Source organism: Enhydra lutris, unplaced genomic scaffold (assembly GCF_002288905.1).
Source record: "Enhydra lutris kenyoni isolate GAN:26980312 unplaced genomic scaffold, ASM228890v2 scaffoldscaffold18, whole genome shotgun sequence".
Lineage (NCBI taxonomy): Eukaryota > Metazoa > Chordata > Mammalia > Carnivora > Mustelidae > Enhydra > Enhydra lutris.
Window position 1 is genome coordinate 23,633,333 of NW_019154102.1, and position 18,029 is coordinate 23,651,361.

The following is an 18,029-nucleotide window of genomic DNA, read 5'->3' on the forward strand; positions in this document are numbered from 1 at the left end:
TTTAACCACACCTGCTGAGTTTTTATTGTCTTTTTATGTTTACTGACCATTTATATTTATTCTTTTATGAGCTGCCTGTCTCATCTTTAACCCATGTTTCCTTAGATATGCTAATGCTTTTTTTCCCCCTAAACCTGTACACCCAGGACATTTCTTAACTCTTTGTACATATGAGGGTTTAAGAGCCAATATAAGTGGATAACAGCAGGCGCCTGCTCATCCCGTTCCCTTTCCTTTGATGACACATCCCCTTTCTGTGCCTCTCTCCCCTGTGTCTGTGCTGTCTCTCCTCAGTCTGTGCAGTTCCCGTTTCCCTCTCTCTACTGTATCTTTCCACTCTGTCCGCTCCTCTTTTGTTTCTTTCTGTCTCTGTGCACCTGCTTTTCAGACACTTGTGCTCTCCTCCTCCCGCTCCCATACTGTCTCTGCTGTGTTTCTTTTGCTTGTCTGGTTATTCCCCTCTTCTGCCCTTTCTGTCACGTCCCTGCTATGTTTGTCTCTGTGGGCACACATGCCCTCCCTCTCCCCCTCTCTCCTCTCTTTCTTTCTCCCTCCTTTCCCTGTTTTTATTTTTCTCAGTATCTGGTTGTGTGCTAGTCCAAGAAGAGTAGTAGTTTACTACTGTCCGTACAAAAAAAGAATAGTCAAATTGATCATTTTTTATTGAGAAACAGCTGAAGATGAATTATTTCTGGTTTTGACCTCTCATTATCTTCAATTGCCCATGTTTCCAGCAGCTGGGCAGATGAACTACACAAAACTACCAAACAAAGAGGCCTCCACGAGAGAATAAAATGAGAGCTTTAGTGATAGTTAGTAAATGTTTACCAGTGAGTCTTAGATTTTTATAAAACAAGCTGATTTCATATCAGTCCTTATACTCACACTCCAATATGGAAGGAAACAACAGTCAAAAGCAGTATCTTGGAACCCAAGAGATAAATGCCATTAAATGCTAAGAGATAAAAAAGCAAGATGTAAAGCCATATATGTTATATATGCATCTATGTGTATGACTGGAACAGATATTAACAAATCATCTTAAAATTATGGGTTCATAATTTTTTTCCTTTATAATGTGTCTTTTGATTTTTTTTACAAGAAGCATGCATTTTCTAATAAGATACCACAAAAGTCGTTTTTGTTTGACATTAATAAAAAAGTGAGGTAAGCCAGGCTGATCAAACACAGAATGTTAGTTATGAGCTGGAAAAGGGGATTCTCAAGCTTCACATTGTGTTCTACCTTCTGCCTAAAATAACTGTTTGTATCCCCAATCTAGTCATAATAAATCCTTCTAGAAGCAGAGTGAAAGAATAGGGGTAGAAAGGTATTACACACAGTTTCTATGCTAAGATAAAGTTAAAAAAAAAATTTAACTTTGGGTGCTGAGGATTGAGTTAAATGTGCTCCTAGGTTCATGGCCTCTCTTGAAAATTTTATCCCCGTATTACATCCTCATTTCTAGTTTTCCATAGGCAACTGGTCTTGTTATGCAAATATCTTTCGCCTTACAAGAAATCTTACAAAATTTATATTCTGTATGTATTCTGTATCTGTGTTTTCAATTTATATTAAAGGTATAACAGTTTTTTTTTAATTTTCAGTAAGCATTGTGCTTTTAACATCTATCTACATCGCTAGACATGTATATAGAACCAGGTTTTTGATCGTCACATAATATTCCATTGAGTGCATCTACCAGTTCACTGACATACTGTCCCTATATGACAGCAACACAGGTTGCTATCAGCACCTGTCACCACAAACAGTGGGAGTGCACACCCTTCTCCATACCCCTCATTAGATCTGTGTGAAACTGTCTTTGGCATATATACCCAGAAGTGGAATTCTTAGATCGTAAGCTATATAAGTTTCCCACATTTGTACCAAACCGCTTTCTAGTCCATTTCCTAACCGCAATGCATGCAAATTCCTACATTTCCACTTTCTGCCAGTAATTTCTAGTTGGACAGAAGATTAGAAATACAAATTTCTATACCAAGGGTTGGTTGGTTGGTTGGTTGGTTGGTTGGTTGGTTGGTTGGTTGGTTTTCGAGAGAGAGAGCATGTGCATGTGTGCACAAATGGGGGAAGTAGGGTGCAGATAGAAAGGGAGAGAGAATCTTAAGCAGGCTCCAATGCCCAGTGCAGAGCTCCATGTAGAGCTTATCTCACAACCCTTAGATGACCTGAACCAAAATCAAGAGTCAGACACTTAACATACTGTGCCAAGGCACCCCCTTTTATTTTCATTTTTAGTTAAATGTTACTTGTCTTGAGAATCTATTTACACTATCCCCACTGTAATGTCAAAAGCCTGAGACTTTTAAAATTACTGTTGTGCTTTCAACCAGAATGCATTCATTTTCCATTCATCCAGATGCAGTTAAAATAGAGAATGTGAAAAGTGCAAGAATAAGCTACTTTAATTGATTTTTTTCAGATTTTAACTTGTACAGACAAAAGTAATGGAAGATTTTGCTAGCAATATTAAGATTGATTTAAAATATCTACATAAAACTTTATTCCAAAAATACAGCACTAGTTCCAGATGCCCATGGAATATTTACAAAAATTAATTGTACTTAGGCAAAATGTCAACAAATCCCCAAAGTAAAAGATTTATAACTAAGCTTGTATTTTCTAACCACAATACAATAAAGTTGGAATTTAATAGCTATAATTTTTTTTCTTTAAGAAGATAAAAATTTTTAAAAACCTCATTCTAAACCTTTTTGTTACAGAAGGACTAAAAATGGAAAATACACTTTCTTTTTCATTAAAGACAGAAAAGGCACAAATCCAAAAGTTATGGGGTGTGACTAAATCTATATTTAGAGGGAAATGGTATATTTGAACAAGTTCAATAAGGTAATACATAATTGAAGTAAGTCTTCTAATCTGAAAGAAGATTAACAAAAAATTTTCTAAGGACCTATTATGCAGGCATAATGCCTTTTTAATGTTCTGAGAAGGGCTTTTCATAGTTCTTACCTACCAGACTTGCAGAAAAAAATATCCAGTTCTGATTCTTTAAAGGTGAATAACAAACAGTTATCACTTGAGTTCCTGCTTCTATAAGCTTTAATCGGTACCAATTTCTTATATAAAACTTTGTGATAGAATCAGGTTTCTTTTTTTTTTCTTTTTTTTTTTTTAAATATTTTATTTATTTATTTGACATAGAGAAGCAAGAGCGAACAAGGCAGACAGAGTGGCAGGTAGAGGCAGAGGGAGAAGCAGGCTCCCTGCCAAGCAAGGAGCCCAATGTGGGACTCGATCCCAGGACGCTGGGATCATGACCTGAGCCGAAGGCAGCCGCTTAACCAACTGAGCCACCCAGGTGTCCCTAGAATCAGGTTTCTGATCAATAAATCTATATCAAAGGACTACTGTCCATACAATCTATATTAAAATTTTGTGTTTTAGACAGTTTGTGATTGTGTCACCCTTTACTGGTTAGTAAATTTTATTATTGAAACTACAGTTGACATGTGATCTGCATATACCTAAAAACTCTTCACAATTTGAAAAGACTGTCCTTTGGTTCCTATTATGACATTGTCTTATCATTGTATATCCCTGATCCTAAACTTCAGTGGTTATAAATGAACTAGCATACACACATTCCTCTGAAAGAAAAGCATCTCCCAGCAGGCATCTGACTGGCAGAATGTAGCAATAACACATTTCTTATATGAAGAAGAGCTATATAGGCTCATGTAAGGAAACATGACCTTTCTCCTATGTTAGATATATTTTCCTCAGCCCAATTTCTACCTAAAAAAGTAACTTTTTAATTGAAAAGCTTTTGGGGGTGGGTCTACCTGAAGGTATCTCTGCTCAATAAATGTGGGAATTGAGTCTGACCTAGATTTTAATTAAACTTAACAGTACTGAAAAAGCTTATCTATCTCTGGGATGGTAGGAGTTATTTTCTTTCTTTTCCCATTGTGGAATAAGACATCAGCAGGTGAGTTTGCTATCATAATAGTAGAAATTAAAACCGCAGCCAGCCAGCCAGCCAGCCAGCCAGCATTTGTCTTTTTCCAAGACTCTCTGCAACAGAAAACGTGAAACCATGATGGCTGATAATATCAGCCTATGTGTAGTCACTTAAATCTTTTCATATAAGCCTCATTGCAGAGGCCGGAGTGAGCTGATTCACACCCAGGCCCTAAGGGATGATGAGATTGTCCGAGGAGATGCCTGAGGCTCTCCCATGGACTAAGGAGAGTGACTGTTTCGGTTTACCGACAGCACCCGTAAATGAATGCGGCAGAACCGATGTGATGTCTCTTGCTGGGGCATCAGCACAGATTGTCAGACCCGGTGAGGCCTATGCATTGTGATGATTGTTGTGACACTGTGGCTGTCGTCCTGGCGTCACTGCCTGATTCCGGCAGTCTGCACCGGCCCTCGTCACAGTGTGGGTAGTGCTATGTCATACCAACAACATCCAGGGCCCACGTTTTTTGGGGATTGTTCATGCTTTATTATATGAACGTGACACTTTGGCCCGCTTCCACTGTTCTTATTTCACTTAACAGGAGATGTAGGACCACAGAACATAAATTTTGTTCTCCAAATAAGTCTTTACCTCCATTATTTGTTTGCATAATAAATAAACACATTTTTACAGCTTTTTTGAGATTTTTCACATACCATAAAATTCACCTAAAGTCTGCAGTTTAGTGGGTTTTAATATTATTCACAGAGTTGTGCAACCACCCTCCCAATCTAATATTAAACATTTCCCACGCCCCCTAAAAACACCCAGTACTTGGTGGTTCAGTTGTTAAGCGTCTGTCTTCAGCTCAGGTCATGATCCCAGGGTTCTGGGATTGAGCCCAACATCGGGCTCCCTGCTCAGCGGGAAGCCTGCTTCTCTCTCTCCCACTCCCACTACTTGTGTTCCCTCTCTTGCTGTTTCTTTGTGGTAAATAAATAAAGTCTTTAAAACAAAACAAAACAAAAACACCCTGTACACATTAGCAAAGTCCCTCTGCATTTCTCCCTGCCTCTCACCCCTGCCCCAGCCCCAGGCTGTGGTTATTAATCTACTTCCTGTTTCTGTGGATTTTCTGCTTCTGGACATTGCGTATACATGGAATCTTACAGTATGTGATCTTTTGTGACTTAACTTCTCTCAATGTTTTCAAGGTTCATCTACTTTGTAGCAGTGTGTTCATTCCTTTTTATTGCCAAATACTCCGTTACATAGTTCATTTATCCACTCAGTGGTCAGCAGACGCCTGGATTTCTTCTACTTTTTTGGCTATTCTTAACAAGTCTGCTGGGAACAGTCCTTTCAAGTTTTGTGTGGATGTATGTACTCATTTCTTTGGGCAGATGCCTGGGAGCAGATATATGCAGGAGCGTATGCTAACTCCACATTAAACCATCTGAGGAACTGCCCGCTGTTACCCAAAGTACTGTCACCATTTTGCATTTCCACCAGCAGAGTGTGAAGGCTCCAGCTTCTGCACATCCTTGAAAACCCTTGTCTTTGTCTGTCCTTTGGGTTTTCACCATCCTAGAGGGCTAACTAAATATATTTTATTATGAAGGAATTTATTTTTAGACTCTTTTCTATTTTTAAATGTTTGTGACGTTTTATAGGCAAGAATTAATCCGAAAGAGATTCGAACTAGAAATAGAAACACACACACACCCCAAAGCCCTTCCTTGAATCAGATGTAGACATCTGTTTTTCACCCCCAGTGGTGCATACCCTGATTGGCTGTACCCCTGGGATGTTCAGGGGACTCGGGCTTGGAAGCGAGCGTCATTTCCACTGCGTGTGCACCACAAGGCCCTTAAGGCTCTGCTTGCAGAGCCCCACCATTGCCTCCCTGCTCACGGGCAACTCATTCGTGTGTCTGAGGCTCTGTTATCGAAGGTCTTACCCTCTAGAGATCCAAGATGTGCAGTCATTGCACTCCCTGGCAAAGCTCTGTCCCCAGCTCTGCTTTCAAAAGGCGCAGGAAGTAGGTCCAGTCTTCCTCTTGGGTTCCCACTTCCTGGAAGTGTTTCCTCTCAGGTCTTCACTCTGAACCATTTTTCACAGCTCATGCTTTCTACTCCCCTTTCCTAGAAACTGGTAGCTTTCCTGGGTCTATTAAGTTTGCCGGTACCTTATTTTTAAACATGTCTCCGAACTAAGTGTGTTGTGCTTCAAATGTGAGAGCGTGTTGACAGCGGATTTATCACCTTCCCTTTGGTGGCTAGAACATTTCTTTGGCCTAACATACGTTTTCCTTCTGTTGAGCTCACCAGAGCCACAAAGCCTCTTTAGCGGCACTCTTTCCTGTATGTTTTTATTTTCACTTCTTAAATGGGAGTTCAACCACATCATATAAAACTGGAAATGTATAAAGAGTATTTGATACAGGACATCCTTCCCACTCCTGTTCCCCAGGCACATAGCGCTCCTTTCCAGAGCTACTCAGTGTCATTAGTTCTTGCACATCTTCACAGAGATTTTTAAAACAGCTCTATTGAAGTATAATTTATATACCATAGAATTCATCCTTCTTTTTTTTTTTAAAGAGAACGGGGCGGGGGGAGCAGAGGGAGAGAGAGAATCTTAGCAGCTCCACGCCCAGAGCAGAGCCTGACACGGGGATCAATCTCAGGACTCTGAGATCATGACCTGAGCTGCAATCAAGAGTCGGATGTTCAACAGAGTGAGCCATCCAGGCGCCCTTTAAGCCCATTTTTAAATTACATATGTGGAATGTCTCAGTATGTATTTAGATCTTGAATTTCTTCCACCAATATTTTGCATTTTTCAGTCTGCAAGCTTTGCACTTCTTTTGTTAACTTTATTCCTGAATATTCCATTCTTTTTGATGCTGTTGTGAATGGAATTGTTTCCATAATTTTATTTTCAGACTGTTTATTGCTAGAATATAGAAATACGGTTGATTTGGAGGGGGGCACCTGGGTAGCTCAGTCAGTTAAGCATCTGACTCTTGCTTTCAGCTCAGATCATGATCTCAGGGTCCTGGGTCAGGCTCCATGCTCAGCGGGGAGTCTGCTTCTCCCTCTACCCCTACCCCATGCTTGTGCACGCACTCTCTCTCCCCCTCCTCTTCAAATAAATAAAATTTAAAATATATATATATATTTTATATATATTGAAAAGATAAAAAAAATACATATATTTGGGTTTTATCTTCTCGATTTTATATCTGCAATCTGGCTAAACTTACTAGTTTATAGTTAATATAGTTTATAGTTAATACTTCTTTATGGATTCCTTAGTATTTTCTATGAACAGGATCATGTCATTTGCAAATAAAAAGAGTTGTACTTCTTCCTTTCCAATCTGGGTTGTTTTCCTTCACAGGTGTTTTATCACTAAGAAAGCAAACCCTGCATGTGTCTTTTTTCTCACAAACTGGCAGCTTTGCTTTTTATACTTAACAGTCTATCCTGAAAGTCAGTCCCTTTCAGTCCCTAACGTGCTTCCTCCTCTTACAGCTGCAGACCAGTCGGGCCTGTCTTCCTCACCACCTTCCCTAGCCTCATACATTTGGGGTTTTTTAACATCACAGTAGTCTCCTAGTTTTATGTTAGTTTTTTGCAGTTTATAATCTCAATCGTTCGTTCTTTCTAACACTTCTGTACTTTCAGAGATGCAGGTACTCCCTTATGGAGCTGGGGAGACTGGCACAGAGAGTGTTCTCAGGTACAGATAGCTAGTGAAGGGAGGATCTGAGATCGACTTAAGTCTTGGGACTCCAGACACAGAGCTTTTTCTACTGTGTCAAAGTTACCGCCATTCCCCCTGCCTAACATGTAGGGCTTTACAATTACCCCTTGTTTGATTTGGCATCATTCCTGTTTATTATTTTGGATCTTGACAGTCATTTAGGCCCTCCCAGATATGGATCATACGAGAAATCACCTGCTTCCCATATCTCCAAGACACATATATGAAATGGTGAAAAGGAATAGCCAGAGCAAACCAAGTAACTGGACACTTAGTGTTTAGTGCTTAGTAAATACTTGCTGTTGGATCCAAGAAATGCACTCATAAAAGGCCTCTCTGTGTTATTAATGTTTGGTAAGAGTGGTTCAACCAGTTACAGTTCTACCAACTTATTTTGTCATTTAACCCACATAACTCCCATCTTGCCCTCAAAGATGTCATGAGAAGTTTTGTCATTTTATTGAAATCTAATTGTACTCAACTACACATTCTTTTGGCTGACCAGTTAGTGACCACATCTACTAGAAGAAACCAGGCTAACCGGGCAGGGCTCATTCCGCCTGCCTTCCTGAGCCCTGGCTGAAATGTGCTCATCTTTTCTTTGGCCTCCAGACGCTCGCAGATTGTTAGATTGGTGTTCCAGTCTAGAGTTTTACGTGTTGTCATTGTTAAATCCAGTTTGCAATGCTTATCTTTTTGAAAGGTAAAACATTTCTTGTCTCCAGGTATCAAGTTTCTAAAAGAAACTCTCAGTTTCCTGAGGGCCCTGGAATATAGTTTATCTAGTTCAGGGATCGGACATTCTTAGTTTCCTTTCCTAACTTGGCCTTCAGTTCACCTTTACCAAACTTGCTTAAGTAGACAAGTACCTGGCATTTATAAAAAATATAAATGCCCATACCCCTCCCCTAGAGATGCCACCTCGTTGTCCTGGGTTAGGACAATGAGAAATCCCCCAGGAGATTGTTGTAATGAACAAGTTTAAGAAATACTGTTTCATACTACATTTTGATCATCTTTTTGTCTTTCACTTAACATTCCACCATCAACTTCAATCCATGAAGTTGCCCTTCTTCGCTCTAGTTGCTCTGAACATAATTATAAAGCCCTTTTGGTTTCTTTAATAATTTTTGAAATACTCTAGTCCCTTGGGGCTTCCCGTGGGGCCTTTCACCTCTTTGTATGTACCTGTGTGTAAGTTTCTGAGTCTGATCTTACTAGAGAGCACCCTCTGCACCTCTCCCCACCACCTTTAGTCATTCCTAGCCCTCTTTATCTCTCATCAAAATTTCATTCTGAAGACCCACCACCCTAATCTTTGGCTAGCATCTTCCTCAGTTTTTTCAAGTCCCATGAACATACTCAGTCTTGATGTCTTCCCTTCTTTTTCTTTTTCTTTTTCTTTATCTTTTTTTTTTGAGTTTTCAGAGTCATTGTTTATTATCTATCTATTTATTCATTTCTTATGTTCAGTTAGCCAACATGTCTTCCCTTCTTAATACATTGCAAGCCCTTATCCAACAGCAGCAGCTTTCCTCTCCCAGTTATAAACGGTGCTGGAAAATGTTCCCATTGTCACAAGCTTCCTGGCCATTTGATCTCAACAAATGGAATCCAGTGAAAAATTGCTCTTGGTAACTTGTATGTTTTCTTATCCTGTGGGTGACTGTACAATTGACTGCAGGTAGTAACAGGGTCTCCTTTGTTTTTCCAGGTGCCAGACCATGTGATTTCTTCTGATTCTGTTTCATCTTCTACCAGTAGTTTCTGGAGCTCAAGCTCTACCCTTGGCAACAAGCAAAATGTACAAATGTTAAACAAGAGCATACAAGCAGGTAAATTTTGGTATTTAAACATTTCTGTTAAAATACCAGTAGATCTTTAACATATGTTAAGATACTCAGCCTCAAAACAAAATGAAGATTAAAACTATACTCAAATGCCATTTTTCATCTATCAGACTAGCAGAAATCTAGATCTGGTAGTAAGTTTGTGGGCACAAGTGTAAAGAAGTAGGTACTCATATGTTCTGGTTGAGAATACAATCCTACAGACAATTTGGCAATTTCAATCAAAATTACTTTGACCTGGCACTTTTACTTTTGGAATTTAGCCTATAGGTATGTTTTGCCTATGTGCAAAATGACAAGTGTACAGAATTAATCATTGAAGTAGAGGGTTTGTTGTTTTTTTTTTTTTTTTCAGATTTTATTTATTTATTTATTTGACAGAGATCACAAGCAGGCAGAGAGGCAGGCAGAGAGGAGGAAGCAGGCTCCCTGCTGAGCAGAGAGCCCGACACGGGGCTCGATCCGAGGACCCTAGGATCATGACCTGAGCTGAAGGCAGAGGCTTTAACCCACTGAGCCACCCAGGCGCCCCTGAAGTAGTGTTTATTATAGCTGAAAATTTAAATCGACTTAGATATCCATCAATAGCCAGCTGCTTAAATAGATTATCATATGTCCATATCATGAAGCATAGTGTAAGGACACTCACTCTCTACTAAAATGACAGGATCTCCAACACTGATAATTAAAAAGGAAAAGCAAAGTACTTTAAAAATAAAGGAAGATAGTTGCTTGAATGTGTGCAAAAAATTCTCTGGAACCATGGGATTACAAACTGAATGAATGGAAAACAGGAATGTGAAGGAGGCTTTTCACTTTTTTTCTATATCTTCTGATTTTATACAGCAAAAATAAACGTTGCCCTTGATTTTTTTTTTTCCCCTCAAGTCTTGACTTAATATCTGTCAGCCTCTTCCTTACCTGGGTGACTGCCAGTAGGACTATAAGCATTAGCTATCTTTCTCACTTGGGATCAGAACTGAAATCCTGGGGCCCCTTGGTGACTCAGTCGATTAAGTGTCTGCCTTCAGCTCAGTCATGATCCTAGGGTCCTGGGATTGAGTCCTGCATTGGGCTCCCTGCTCAGTGGGTAGCCTGCTTCTCCCTCTCCCACTCCCCCTACTTATGCGCACACATGCTCTCTCTCTCTCTCTCTCTCTCTCTCTGTCTTTGTCTTTGTCAAATAAATTAAAATAAATCTTAAAAAAAAAAAAGAACTGAAACCTTTACCCATTGAATCCATGTTAGTTGTTTTTTTTCCCTCTAATATCTAAATTGACTTAGAAGTAAAAACCTTCTTTTTTTCTTCCTTGCCTTCTTCCCTCTCTTTTTCTCCCTCCCCTCCTCTCTGTCTCTCTCGCACTCACCCCTCCACACCACCCAGAGGAGGCCTGCATTTTTGAAGGCTTACAGTTTTCATTTACTGAATTGAATACACATGTCAACTAAGTCTCAAGGCTACTCCCAGAATATCTGTGGATCTTTTTCCTCAGGTAACTTAGAGATTGTGAATGGTGTCAAAAAACACACTCGAGATGTGGGGATGACTTTCCCAACTCCAAGTTCTAGCGAGGCTAGAATAGAAGAGGACAGTGATGTGACTTCTTGGTCAGAAGAAAAAATAGCAGAGAAAAGACTTCTTGCCAACTATCTTGGGGACAAAAAGTTAAGGAAGAACAAGCACAGCTTCTATGAAGGTCAGTTTCTAATTCCAGTTTTGTAGCCAAAGAACTAATGAATTTCCAGTCTCTCACAATGCTAAGATTCTTTATTTCTAAATGACTCTGTTGACCCCATCTCCCCAAACAATACCTTGGCACACCTTCTAGTACTAAAATTACAGTCATGCTGGTAGTTCAGCCAACTCCAGAGTATCCTGGTGGCCTCTGACAGCTGAGCCCCCAAGAGCCTATATTACACACATGTCTTTGATGAGCACAATGGGAAATCTCTTTTCTTTTTTAAAAATATTCCCCATAGGAGTTTCATGGTTTGTTCCCATGGAAAATGTGAAGTCCGGTCCTAAGGAAAACCTGCCCAAGCATCATGGCCCTGGTATCTGCTGGTTTGCACCAATAACCAACACCAAACCATGGAGGGAACCGCTGCGGGAACAGAACTGGCAGGGACAGCACATGGACAGCCACGGGGCACTAGCCGGCCCAGGCAGAGAGCCACCGAGGCCGTTTGTGAGAGCAACGCTACAGGTGCAGTGATACGAGTTAATTTTAGCTGTAGGTTTAAAGGGGTCAAAGGGGGACATACAAAGAAGCTAAGACTGTGACTTGGCCTTCTGAAGATCAGTCATGTAACCCTCATTTCTAGCCACCCGCTCCCGCAGTTCATCTGTCCCTATTCTCATCGTTAATCAGAGGCTGCCTTACTGTTAACCGTTGCAGACTGGGCGTTGCCCCCTCACCTGGGGACAAGGCAAGGGAAGGGAGGGTGTTGTGATGCTGCTCATGGGGTTCGTGGGTTCCTGCACGTGGTGCACTCCGGAGGCCTGTTACTATTGTCAGCCTTACATGTGTTCCTCCGTTTACAGAACTCCTGTTCCTGCCTAGCACGGGATTGAAAAGGCACAAAGTCCCTTCTTTACATGTACCTTGGGAGCTGAAAGAAATGTCATTTAATAATGTATTTGTTGGAAGGGACATTTAAAATAGCACAGTGGGCTAAGCGACATCTAGAAGAGTTGCAGTTGCCAAGGTCGTAGTTCTCGGCTCGTTGCAGAGGCGCTCTTTGACCCCTCCAATGGCCTGCCGCCACCCCGCACCGCCACCCACCCCCCCACCCCGGGAGTTGTTAGATTATTCTTCGGCTCTAGATAGTTTCTGCACTGTAGAAACAGGCTCTTCAAACCACTGTGGGGCTGGTGCTTTTTTGCAAGCCCTTAGAGAACAGACTGCATCATTCATGTGAGGTCAGGGATCCTTTTCTCCCCCTCAGGAATCCCTTCAGTTTCACAGACCTGACTTCATCTCCCGCTCTGGGGAGCGGATAAAGCGTCTGAAGCTGATAGTCCAGGAGAGGAAGCTGCAGAACATGTTGCAGAGCGAGCGGGAGGCCCTGTTCAACGCTGTGAGAGAACGGCAGGGCCAGGACCCTGTGCGCCCGCTTCTGAAAAGAGGTACCCTCTGCCTCTTCACTTTCCTATCATGGCTGCTTCCCCTGGGGAGCGTGTCTCAGTGCCAGCCCAGTTACAGGGACAGAAAGGGACTCTTAGCTTGCTGAGTCTCCACTCTCCCCGGGCAGCAAAACCTGCCCTGTGTGGCTCTCTGCGCTCTCATGATCCACATAAGCCCCAGGTCCTCCTGCCCTGTCACTGCATCTCAGAAACCAAAGTGTACAGTGAGAATGGTATTTTTTTAAGCCAGCTGTGGGTCCGTGAGCAAGTTCCAGGATTGCCAAATTCATGGGGGGGGGAGGGGGTTATGATGATGATGATGATGATATGTAACCTTCACATGTTTTGCCCAGACACTGTTCTTATTTTATGCTTGTAACACCTCCCTGAGATAGATACTATTAATAACCCTGGTTTACAGATGGGAAAACAGACAATGAGAGCTTAAGTCCTCTGTCCAAGAGTATACACCTGATAAGCTGGTATTTGAACCCTGATGGGCTCGCTTTAGACTCTGCACTCCTAACGATTCTGTTAGGTGTAAGATCTCCAGAAAATAATGTATGAGCACTGTGAAAACTACAAGTGCTACCTAATGCTTTCATCGCAGCCTTACCTATAAACTGGCCAATGTTTCTGTTCACACTGCCTAGTCTGTGCCACAGCATGTTGTGTCTTCAGGAACCTGCTGTCATAGCCCCCGTAGTCTAACCTTGGCCTTAGCCTTGGCCACTGCTCACCACCCAGTACTGTCAGCTCAAGGTAGGGGCATCAGGTCCTAGCAGCTTCCTCTCACAGCCCTTGAGCAACACACCCTTCCCTATTAAGACGCTATCTCCTGAAAACCCCTTCTTCTCATGCTTAGGCTTCCTGGATGCCCGAAAGAACAGACCTATTGGGAAGAAGGAAATGATTCAGAGGTCTAAACGGTAAGGCTAAAAGAATAAGAGTAATTACGAAAGTATAAGTAAGGCCACCAACTGATTAGGAGCTCTGGTTTGTCCCTGGAATAAAGACATATGCTCAAGTTAAAATGTTATGAGAAAATTAGTTGTGAAAGAAGTTTCTTACTGATAGCACTAAAAAAGGAAAGAAAAATAGCAGATTTGTGGTATGAATGAGTCAGATAAGAAAGATACAAAGAATTCCCTCTAATTTGCATGCCTTAGTCAGGCTTGTCTTTGTTAGAAACCTAAATATAAATAAGGATACCTAAAAATAAATAAATAAACAAAAAAATAAACCTAAAATATAAGATATGACTATTTTGAAATAAGTTGTTTATTTGGGGCACTACCCTTTTATCCACACAATCACATTTCTAGGAATTTATGCAATACAGTGAGAAATAATAAAATACTAAGACATATTAAATTAAGCTTTACAAAAAGTCAAATTTGGGGCATCTGGGTGGCTCAGTTGGTTGAGTGTCTGCCTTTGGCTTGGGTCATGATCTCGGGGTCCTGGGATCGAGCCCCTTGTCCGGCTCCCTTGTTTCTCAAATTCTTCATATCCGTGAGATCATATGTTAATTGTCTTTCTATGATTGACTTATTTCACTTAGTATAATACCCTCTAGTTTCCATCCATGTCATTTTAAATTGCAAGATTTCTTTTTTTTTTATGGCTCTGAGCAGGATTTTTCTTTTTTTTCTTTTTTTTTTTTTTTTAATTTCTTTTCAGCATAACAGAATTCATTGTTTTTGCACCACACCCAGTGCTGCATGCAATATGTGCCCTCCATAATACCCACTACCCGGCTCCCCCAACCGCCCACCCCCCGCCCCTTCAAAACCCTCAGATTGTTTTTCAGAGTCCGTAGTCTCTCATGGTTCACCTCCCCTTCCAATTTCCCTCAACTCCGTTCTCCTCTCCATCTCCCTATGTCCTCCATGTTATTTGTTATGCTCCACAAATAAGTGAAACCATACGATAATTGACTCTCTCTGCTTGACTTATTTCACTCAGCAAAATCTCTTCCAGTCCCGTCCATGTTGCTACAAAAGTTGGGTATTCATCCTTTCTGATGGAGGCATAATACTCCATAGTGTATATGGACCACATCTTCCTTATCCATTCTTCTGTTGAAGGGCATCTTGGTTCTTTCCACAGTTTGGCGACCGTGACCATTGCTGCTATAAACATTGGGGTACAGATGGCCCTTCTTTTCACTACATCTGTATCTTTGGGGTAAATACCCAGTAGTGCAATGGCAGGGTCATAGGGAAGCTCTATTTTTAATTTCTTGAGGAATCTCCACTGTTTTCCAAAGTGGCTGCACCAACTTGCATTCCCACCAACAGTGTGGGAGGGTTCCCCTTTCTCCACATCCTCTCCAACACACGTTGTTTCCTGTCTTGCTAATTTTGGCCATTCTAACTGGCGTAAGGTGGTATCTCAATGTGGTTTTAATTTGAATCTCCCCGATGGCTAGTGATGATGAACATTTTTTCATGTGTCTGATAGCCATTAGTATGTCTTCATTGGAGAAGTGTCTGTTCATATCTTCTGCCCATTTTTTGATATGATTATCTGTTTTGTGTGTGTTGAGTTTAAGGAGTTCTTTATAGATCCTGGATATCAATCTTTTGTCTGTACTGTCATTTGCAAATATCTTCTCCCATTCCGTGGGTTGTCTCTTTGTTTTGTTGACTGTTTCCTTTGGTGTGCAGAAGCTTTTTATCTTGATGAAGTCCCAAAAGTTCATTTTCGCTTTTGTTTCCTTTGCCTTTGGAGACATATCTTGAAAGAAGTTGCTGTGGCTGATATCAAAGAGGTTACTGCCTATGTTCTCCTCTAGGATTTTGATGGATTCCTGAGCAGGATTTCTTAATGTTTTTATTCATCTGTCTGCCCTCCCAGATCATGAGGAACCCAGCCATTGTTCTTTGTGTCCAAATGTCTGACAAGAAGCAGGCCCAGACAGAGGCCTGGGGCCTGTGTTTGAGATCTGAATGCCCTGAGATTAGCAGACCTTAGGGACAAGGGGGAGAAGAGATCATGTTGCTGTGTGGTTGGGTAACCTCACTGCTTTTTGTTTTCCTACTGGCACCATTCCTAAGGATTTATGAGCAGCTTCCAGAAGTTCAGAGAAAGAGAGATGAGGAGAAGAGGAGATTGGAATACAAGTCATACCGCCTGCGAGCTCAGCTCTTCAAGAAGGTCAGTCAGTCCTTGGGCAGGATCCATCAGGTTTATCAGGGGAAAGAGAAGTTGAGAGAAACTCATCTGACCTATTTGAATTAACTATATCTGGGGAGTAAACTTAAGCTTGTAATGCATTGTACCACACCTGGAATTTGGAAGATAAAGGCACTCATGACTAGATTTCAAATCTCAAAATCTGAAAGGCAAATCTAGAAAAGGCACCCTCCAAGCATACATTTGGAACAAAACCAAATTCTGTACTTAAGAGTCATGGTGGAAATGTCCAAATCTGTCAGAATTCTTGGCTTTTCATTCTAGAGTCCCAAATGGTAGTTCTGTGCCCCTTACTGGTAAGTCAGATACTTCTAGAGCTTGTAAAATAAACTGGAAAACGTCCGAGTGTAGCATAAGAGTTGGCAGCCTGGGGACTCAGAGCCTCGAAACTGCCACCATTTCCAGCCCGTGGCCCAGGCGAATCAGTGGTGCCACAAGTCCCAGACCCTCCCAAGGCCAGGGAACTTGCCACCAGTATATTCCTTGAGAAGCCAGGCAGGCGACCATGCCTGAAGGTCCATATCCTTCACTGTTCTCATTTCCTTCCCAACCCCTTCACTTCACCACCAGAGGACTCTGAAAGTCAGAATCCAAAAGACGTGTTTATACCAGACCGATGTGGGATTGGAGAACTGCTTCTGGAGCACACCCGGAGCTGGGCTGGGCCGGGCCCTTCGAAGAGGGGGCCCCCAGGCACCACATGGCCTGTCCAGTGGGTCAGCATCACAGGCCAGGCCTCTTGTTGTGCTCGTATGTTTGAACTGATGGATGGATGGATCATAAATGATCTGTATCTGTACAGAAGTAATAGATACTAACTATATAGATCATCTTTCCTAAACACTTCAGGAAGAATTTTTTTGCATAATTACCATAGTTTCTGTAACTGGGGAAGATAAATAAGATTTGGGAGAACCCCACTGGTCTCTTCAGTGACATGTCTAGGGTGAGGAGTGACTGTCTCCCTCTGATGGCAAGAGTATCTGACTTTTTTCCTGTCTTTCTTTTCTTCCACAGAAAGTGACCAATCAGCTCTTGGGGAGAAAAGTTCCCTGGAACTGATAGGAGATTATTTTCCTCACAGTCCTGGAATTATATTTTATCAACATGAAGAAGCACAATCCTTACTTTTATGAGTCTGGTTTAATAAAACTTAACTCTTTGTCTATGTTTAATTTAGAAGTAGTAACCTTCTAAAGAGTCTGAGGAGAATGGTGATTAGGATTATTAATGGTTTGGGAGCAATATTTTCTCCACAGCGGCCTTGCCCACAGGAATGTTTGTCACAGTGATACCATTTCTGAATTCTAGCCACGAGTAAGTCCCTTTTTGTATGTGTTTTTATACTTTTAGAAAATAAATAACTTCTGATTGGTTCATAGTAAAGCAAGCAGCAGAGGGTCATTTCTTTACCATCTGGAGATGTGCAGGGAGCTATGTGATGTCTCTCCTAAGGTGTATGGGGAGCCTCAGTCTAAAAACATCCGTCAAGGGAAATGGGCTGTGCGAATGAAATGTGGCCTTTTTTCACAAACATGGAAGAACTTGACGATAGCTCTGCCGTGGGCTTCCTGGATATGGGGTCTGGTTAGAGTAGCTATTGGGCAGGCCCAGACACTCCCAGCAGACTTGGGTCAAGAGCCTCCTCTTAGCCTCATTCCAACTTCCCATTGGCCTCTAGCCTTTGGTGGATTTTCCTCCAGCCACCCTCTCTTCAGGATTGAAGCCTCAGAGCCTTTGTTATCACACATGGAACCAACATTTATAACCTGGATAACCACTTCTGAAAAGCATGAGTTAATAAAAGTAATCATGTACATAAAGCATTTAATGAATCCTGTAGTCTAGAATGACAGCTAAAGCCCAGAGTTGAGGGGGGAAGGTGCTGATCGGCCTCCTTCAAAATTCAGGGAAGCCCCAGCCTCCCCAAAGCCTTCCTCAGAGGCCAAGTTAAACAGCAGTCCTGCCACTGAGCAGCTCCGAGGGCGCCACCAAGGCTCCTTTCCTTACCCAGAAGGAGGCTATGAAGAAGACTCAGAGAAAACATTTGGTATGTGAAGTTTACTCCCTAGTTTTTCCCTTTTATGCTAAACAAGATAATTACGCACTCTGGGCCAGTTCACCTATA

General features: G+C 41.6%; 1 protein-coding gene across 1 annotated transcript in view; it reads left to right on the forward strand.

Annotated features, from left to right (window-relative positions):
* Positions 1–17,282, forward strand: part of LOC111148005 (ALMS1, centrosome and basal body associated protein) — a 217,390-nt gene extending 200,108 nt beyond the window's left edge. The window contains 7 exon segments of the mRNA XM_022504335.1: positions 9,438–9,558; positions 11,067–11,270; positions 11,554–11,780; positions 12,523–12,703; positions 13,566–13,629; positions 15,763–15,862; positions 16,919–17,282. Coding sequence (XP_022360043.1) covers positions 9,438–9,558; positions 11,067–11,270; positions 11,554–11,780; positions 12,523–12,703; positions 13,566–13,629; positions 15,763–15,862; positions 16,919–16,963 — 942 coding nt within the window. The 3' untranslated portion in view covers positions 16,964–17,282.
* Positions 17,283–18,029: the final 747 nt, after the last annotated feature.